Source organism: Aedes albopictus, chromosome 1, assembly GCF_035046485.1.
Source record: "Aedes albopictus strain Foshan chromosome 1, AalbF5, whole genome shotgun sequence".
Classification (NCBI taxonomy): Eukaryota; Metazoa; Arthropoda; class Insecta; order Diptera; family Culicidae; genus Aedes; species Aedes albopictus.
In genome coordinates, this window is record NC_085136.1 from 297,777,453 (window position 1) to 297,785,720 (window position 8,268).

General features: G+C 41.3%; 1 protein-coding gene across 1 annotated transcript in view; it reads right to left on the reverse strand.

The window, feature by feature from the left end:
* The window catches only part of LOC109411182 (uncharacterized), a 46,083-nt gene extending 41,295 nt beyond the window's left edge, over nt 1-4,788 (reverse strand). The window contains exon 1 of the mRNA XM_062847035.1: nt 3,978-4,788. Within this exon, the coding sequence (XP_062703019.1) occupies nt 3,978-4,297 (320 nt within the window). The 5' untranslated portion in view covers nt 4,298-4,788. The remainder of the gene's footprint in view (nt 1-3,977) is intronic.
* Between the last annotated feature and the right edge of the window lie 3,480 nt (nt 4,789-8,268).

Here is an 8,268-nt window from a genome sequence, read left to right on the forward strand (position 1 = left end):
GGACAGGCCAGTGCATAGAAAAGGTTGGGGTTTCTGCAATTTTTTTTAGGAAAAAGTGAAGGGCGCGTATAGTGTATTAATCTAGGTATCGATATTATTATAGTGAAGAAGTATAACTAAAAGTATTGCACCTAAAAACCCTTCTCTTGAGCAAGTACTTTTGCAATGTACAGATTATAATGTTGAAACACAGTGAAAAATCAACATTTAAGGGAAGAATGAAAAAAAAAACACCTCGAGTCAAGTGAAACTTTAAATAAGGTGTTTTAATAATGTATGTGATGCACAAGGTTCTATGAATAACATTCATTGCTGTACCGTGAGGATACCAGAAATATTGTGACTCTAGGTAAACGACAATGCTTTCAATAAGAAGCTCGATTACTTGGAATGTTTGATCTCTGCAAAAACTTTGTAACCTTGGAAATAGTAAGTGAATTCAATATACATACAATGGATCTAAGAAGATTCGGATACCGAGAGCAATACCTAGGGTTATTCCAAAAATAAAACGGGATTGAAGAAAAGGCTGGCGACTCATGGTGCAAAATGCTAGTAAAAAGCAAAGAGTTAGTGGAAAAAGCTGACGAATCAAGCAAAAAGCTCATAGTAGAGTAGGACAACTTGGCTGGCGATATGAACAATGGGAAAATATCCCGTCCAGGAGTAGGTGTAGGAACAGTTCACACAGATACTGGACTGTATGACGGCTGAGCTGATAGGACAAAGACCGGATGACGGGTGACTTCAATGCCCGGGCCGTGGAAAGGGGACGCCTTTTCACGAACCAGCTTGGTCAGACCCGGCTAAAGGCTCTGAACATGCTAGGTTTCGCACTGGCTAATGTTGATACTGAAATGCCTTTAGCCGGAAAGGAGTCGATTGTTTACTATAAAGATTCACCACGTCAATGAGCAACTTGCAGTGTAGAATTAGCTTTTAGTTAAAATACACATTAATAAAAAAAGAGCACTTGTAGGCGACGCTTTTGCAGGTTTTGTCGTGCTTTAGCACGAGGTTATTTTTTTTTTTTGAGTACGGCAATTTCCGAGTCCGTGAGCTTAGCATTGCTCATCATCGCCTTCAAAATCTCTGAGAGCTTAGACCCGTCTGTCTGGATGACGAGGGTGTCTTCCTTCTTGCCTTTGGCATTTGCCCTTATACTCTTCTTAGCATAGCGTCCCTAAGCTCATGTTCCTCATTCTTCTTTCTTTTTTTCTTCTGCCTGTCCACAAGGTCCAGAAAGCGTTCTCCCCCTTACCCGCCCTAATATGTGGTCGCTGAGGATCTCCTACATGCTCACAAGCCCCTGCTCCCTTCGATCTGGGACGAGCCGGTCGATTAAGGCCCACTCTTCCAAGCTTGCAGGTATTACCTTTTTGCTTCATAAGAAACATCTCCTGGAATGTCCTTAGAAATACCTGCAGATTTTTTTTAGTTTTTCCTGCAGGGATTTCCCAGGAATTCTTTTAGAAATTGAACATTCTTTAAGGAATCTCTGTAGGAATTTCTATAAAATCAATACAGGATTGACTCAAGAAATCCTTTATAGCTCCTGGAGATACGTTTGGAAGCTCCTAGTAGAAATTCTTGATTTTTTTTTAGGAATTCCTCGACAAAACTTCCTGAAGCGAATTTCTGAAGTTATTTCTGGAGCAGTTCCTGGATGAATGCCTACCCCAAGTAACATTTTGATGACCAATTAGTCTAGTTCAAAGAACTTCTTCTAGATTATTTAACTGAATACTGCCACTTAGGTAGTAGTAGTTCTCGCTGAGACCGGCCCACTATTTACACCTTGTCTTCAAAAACGTTTAAGGTGGCGATTTTCTGAAAGTCCTCCCCAAAAAAGTAAGGAAAATGCATTTGGTTACTCAAATTGATGGACCCCCGTTAGTTAGAGCCACAACAGTTTTTGGAAACCCCTCGATTTTGGTCAAATAGTGACTCATTTAAACCGTTATAATTCGAAAATTTCTCCAGAAACCACCTCTAAACGAAATGATGTTGAAAAGAGGAAAGATAGAGCTACTTTTTACGATTATAAAAAGTTGAGTAGGCCATATTGATTTTGGTGAAAAAAAAGTTTTAGTATAAAAATCCAAGATGGCGGCCAAAATCAATATGGTCGACCAACTTTTTATAATTGTAAATAGTAGCTCTATCTTTCCTCTTTTCAACAACATTTCGTATAGAGGTGGGTTCTGGACTTACTTTCGAGTTATAACGGTTTAAATGAGCCACCATTTGACTAACATCGAGGGGTCTGCAAAAATTGTTGTGGTCCATCAATTTGAGTAATCAAATACAATTTCCTTACTTTTTTGGGGAGGACTTTCAGAAAATCGCCACCTTAGGCATTTTTGGAGACAAGGTGTAAATAGTGGGCCGGTCTCAGCGAGAATTACTCTAGGCTAATATCAAGGAGAATACCTGAAGAAACGGCTTAAAATACCCTTGATTTTTAGAAAAAGTTATGCGAGATTATGGAGGAACTCTGCAAGTAATTCCAAGGAAAAAAGGCTTTAGAAAAAATTAGAGGGATTCTTGGAAAAATCCGTAGAGGAATTTCTGAAGGAAACTCTAAAAAAAATGTCTGCCGAAATCGCAGGCAAAATATTGGAGGAGTTCTTGAAGAAATCCCTCAGTTAATTTCTGAGGGATCCCTGGAGGATTCCTTGTATTTAAGAACTCCTAGAGATACCTCAGGAGAAATTCCTAGAGGATTTTTTGAAAAAATCTCCGAATCTTTGTAAAATAATCTTTTGAGAAAACTTTTGGAGGAATTTATAGAGAAACCTCTGGAGAAATTCCTAGAAGGATTTTTTTTGGGAAATTTCTAGAAGAATTTGCGGAGAAATCCCAAAGAAATGCTCCAGTAGGAAAAATCTGACAATATATCTGAAGGAACTCCTTCAGAAATGTTTAAATGATACGTGACGGAGGTAAACATGAACTTATGTATCAATTCTTGAAGGAATTCCTATAGAATACCTTAAACATCCCAGGATGAATATCGAAAGAATTTCTGTGGAAACCCGTGGACCAGTTTCAACATTAATCTTTTGAGAAATTTCTTTAGAAACTCCTGCAGAAGTGTCAAGGAAAATTCCTGGGGGAATTCCTGAATTCTCTTGAGATATCTTCAAAGGATTCCAATGACAACAAGGCGTTTTGAAATGTTTCTCAAAAGAATCTTCAGATGAGTTCTCACTAAGATTTTTCTAAAACATCCTTCAGATATCTTCTTTCTGTGAACATTCCAGAAACAATTTTGATAAATCCCCAAAGAGTCCTCAAAAGGATTTATGACGGTGTCCCTGGAGGAAATCATGTAGAATTTTCTAGAAATTTTGGGAAGAATTCTTGCAAAACTCATAGGAATATCAGCAAGAATGTCTCTTGCACGAAAATTATAGAAAAAAAGTCGGTAGATAATGATCCATGAAGAGGATTTCCCGGAATAATTCTTATATAGGCGCAATGGTGAAGTTATTTCCTTAGAGGGTACCGTGTATGGGGCGCTAAATTTGGAAACTTTGATTGACCTACTCTGAATTTACCATGACAGCGCAGGCTTTATTGTTTGCAAACATATTTTTTCCATCTCACTTTGAAAATGATTACTCACCAAGCTTGTTAAGGCGTTATCCTATTAATGTAATTCGCCGAAGACACTCAATATCTAAATCTAAAAGTTATAGCTTTGAAGTTATTTATTATTGATCGTGAAATCGACCATTTCAAACACTGCTGGAATCGTAAATTTTGATTTTCTATTATGCCTCCTATAAACATATAGCAGTCATCTATATGGTAGACAATCGTATTGGGAACGTGTTCATTCCAATTGTTCAGTTACCTGTGATAGTCTGTAGAAGCATGTCCTATAAAATAATTCAGGATGGTCCGCACCAAAACTGTATTTTGCAGATTTTCTTCCACACCACAAAATTATCACAAAACAATCAACCTACCGAAAATCCATTGGATCGTGGTCCAAAAAGTTGGGCAATATCCGCGCCGCTGGATCGCTGTCATCCTTAATCATCAGTATCCCACCTCCCAGCGTCACATTGCTGGCCTCCTCCAGAAACTGCAACGAGGCCAACGCTTGCTGTCCGGCACACTGTAGCAATCCAACCGACGGACTGGTCCTAATACAGTAATCGAACGTCTCCAACTCGGCACCGGACACCGCCGTCGTTGTCACCGTGCGCGACAAATCATGAAGAATACAATGTATCACTAGCCAGGAGCTGGCCAACCCAAAAAGATTCATCTTCACTAGAACCATTCTGTCGCAACCCGGTCCTGCCAACAATGGCACTCAATTAATATTAAATCACTGTTTTCACACCAGATGCGATTAACGGACGGGATTGCTTTTCTGTATCATCACGGGACTGGGTCCCCGTTTGTTTGTTATCCTTTCGAGGAGTTTCCACTTTGCTTCTGACGGTTAAATGTAATCGCTTCGGGGTCGATGGCGTTCAGAACCCCAACAGCCGGTTTCACAGGCCAAAAGAAGTAACTTTTGTGAACGCGGATCAACCTGCTCGCGGGCATGGATTGCGGTCGGCACTGGAAATCCTGTCACAAATTCGTCTTGTATATATAACCATCGGTTTGGATGGGTCCGAGGGATTGAGAGAAACACCCAAGGCAAGGTGCCACTTCGACGGAGCTTTAAAACCGAAAATCGCAAAGAACGAAAACAATGGACTTTTCTTGGTGGCATGGGAAAATGTCTGTCAACCGGAACGCCACGGGGTTGTCCCTCCCCCAGCAAGGTGGTGTGCTTTACGGTACGATGGAACAAGACCTGTTACGGTAGCGCTGAGCAGTGCAAAACGAAACGAGGTGAACCGATCTCAAAAGTCACATCATCACTTGTTACGACGGTCGGCAGGGCATCGGAGATTGTTAATGGTAACTGAACAATAACAGTCAGCGTCAGCAATAGCAAAGCCTAGAGCTGGCAAAAGTAGCGGGTGGTCAACACAGGAACTAGGTGAGTGAGTTTGCATGGGTTGCGAATCTGATAATTTGGGCAGTGATGTCAGAATTTACTTCTCATTAGGACTTTTTGTGGTGAGCAAAAAATTTACAAGGAACCAGCTTCCATGGTGATCAAGAGATCCTACATCAAGAGTAATACTAGCGTGAATCTAGAGAAAAATGTTAGGAGAAACGTGCGCTACGGGCTAATTTCTATTGTCTTGCTACGGTAGTAATGGGGTACTGAAATGACTAATGGGGGAGTAATGCAATCGCGCTTAATAATCGAATTACAGTAAAAAACAAGTTGTATTAAGTATGCTGATTATGTAACTATGATTGCACTTCTTTGATACGCACAGGTATCCGGGAAAGTCTGTCATGATCAGTGCTGCAATTTTTCGACAGGCCTTTATGATAGCGATATTTTACTTTTTTCATTTTCTCCGTTTTGTTTTTCCTGTCAATGTTGCTTTCCGATCAGCAACACGGGAGCGAAATGAAATAGGTACTCACACTCGCACGCAGCGTGTTGAAAGCGAGAGCTAATCGGGCTAAATTTCCATTCAATTTTCTGTATTTGAGTGTTTTCACCCGTGGTATTGTATAGGGCACTCACTCTCACAAGCTACCGCTTGAGACGAATGGCCTGTCAGCATGAGTAGTGTGTGGATGATTGGGAATTGACCTTGTTGGGTTTCTCACGAATGGAGCTCTCGGACTCTGTCAGTTCTCACATCGAGGAACTGAAAACGACCGCCGCAGTCATTCATTTTCGGCTGAAAAACAGGCACTGACACTGATATTTTACAGGACTGATCATGATAATCCGGATTCGTTTCCAGGTACCCCAGGGGTGGCCAGATCTTCTTCTTCATATTAGTGATGGCTGATGGTTTTCCAGAACTAGTTTCAGGTGTTCTACCGGAAGTTGCTGAGTAGGAAGTTGAATATACCCAACAACGTAATACATCAAACAGTGTCTTTGAAAATCTTGCAAGGATTCCTCCCAGTGTTCTTGTAGGTATTTATCATGTAATTATGTATTCCTTTTTTTAATATTCCCCTAGGCACGCCTCAAATGATTCCTCCAGGGTTTCAGTTCTGGGGAAGAATAGTTGGATATAGATAGATGCTTCTCTGCAGCACGCCTCAAAAGAATCTTAAATCCTAAAGAAAGTCCACGCTCTAATCAATTCTCTTGGTATTTGAGGGAAGAGCTTTCAAAGCGTTTCAAAAAGGCGCTTCATGAGACATTAATGATAATTCCGGGGTTTTCAAGAAGCTTTTAGGTCTTTGGATGAACTTCAGAAAGGGGTTTCTGAACAGTAACGTTTCAGTGGGATTCAGGGGGTTTCGGAGAGGATTCTTTGCATGGACTGCAGTAGTTGGGCCGATGTAGCCAATAATGTGGTAAGCACACGGCGACGGGTTTGATTCCCGTTCGGTTCAGGAACTTTTCGTAAAGGATATTTCCTTTTACTTTCTTGGGCATAGAGTGTATTCGTGCTTTTGATCATTGGCAGAGGCAGCCCACAGTTAATGACTGTGGAAGTGCTCATAGAACTCTGAGCTGAGCAGGTTTTGTGTGCTCAAGGGAGGTTCCAAAGGAGTTTCAAAGCGTTTCAAGGTCTTGTTTTCAGTGAGTTTCAGGGTTTTCTATGCACGTTAAGGGGAGAGGGGTGTCAGACGGCTTCCGGAGAACTCAAGAGAAGTAACCTGGGGTTTCTGGGGGAGGGGGTATCAGAGACGTGGCTTCCAGACGTTTCAGAGGTAACAATTCTAGCGTTTAGTATCATACTGGCGTATCTACAATGATCGATTTCTCTTATCGATTTTCTCTTTTATTAATATCTTGACCAGCAAATCATTTTCGGTTCTGTTTGTTGTTTTAGATGCTAGTCCTAGCTGTCCTTCACCGAAACGTACCGAGAGATCATTCGAATATTGGTCGTATTTCCCGAAATAATCCAAAGAGAAAATCGATGAAGAGAAATCGATCATTGTAGATACGCCCGTATGATACTAAACGCAAGAATTGGTTTTCAGGAGAGCTTTCCAGGGAATTTCAAAGGAATGTGAAAGGCATTTCAGTTAGTTTCATGGGACTTTGGGCGTTTCGGTTGGCTCAAGGGGTCTTCAAAATAGTTTAAGGGATGCTGATGAGTGTCAGGTAAGTTTTATAGGAGTTTCAAACCGTTTTAAGGCGTTTGGGTGGGTTTCAGCGGGGTTTTCAAGGGGGCTCCAGGAAACATCAGGAGGATTTATGCGAGTTTAAGTTATCGGAGATTTCAGAACTTATAATATGGATATTTCAGGAAGATCTCAAGGCTTTTTAATTGGTCTCAAAGCATGAAACTCCCAGTGAGATCACAATACTTTTACGAGGAAATATGTTTTCATGATAATATAGTAAGCCTATGTGAGTTCTTCTTCTTCTTCTTTCTGGCTCTACGTCCCCACTGGGACTTGGCCTGCCTCGCTTCAACTTAATGTTCTTTGAGCATTTCCACAGTTATTAATTGGAGGGTTTCCTTTGCATGCCACTGCATGAATTTGTATATTGTGAGGCAAGTACAATGATACACTATGCCCAGGGAGTCGAGAAAATTTTCCCGACCGGAACGGGAATCGAACCCGCCGTCTCCAGATTGACGATCCATAGCCTTAACCACTAGGCTAACTGGAGACCCCTGAGAGAGCATATTGTGAGTATAAACCTTTTATGTAATACAGCGAGAGATCACTGCTTTCAAAATTTCAATACTCTATACTAGACGCTATATTTATCTGACCTCTGACCACTTGTATTTTCGACCTTTTGTCCTAGTTATTTTTTTTATTTCGACCTTTTGATCACTTGTATTTTCGTCCTTTTGTCCTAGTCTATCTCTCGACCTTCTGACCCTTCGACCTTTTGTCCTTTCGACCTTTTGACCTTTGACCTTTTGACCTTCGACCTTATGACCTTCGACCTTTAGTCATATAACCCCCTTATAGATGTGATGTCCCATACTCTTCCAACTCACTTATGTATCCTGAACACCCCTGGCAGTACATAGGGCCAATGTATAAGATGCAGGATCCTGGGCGATGAAGGGGTTGTCCGTGTTGGCATCCAACGATTCGGTCTTGCTGACATTGATGGAATGATCCACTGCAGAGGAGCGTTCGGCCAGGACGTTGAGCTTACTCTGCATGTCAGAGTGCCGTTGGGCTAATAAGGCAGCATCATCGGCCAAATCGAAGTCGATCATATGTTCCATA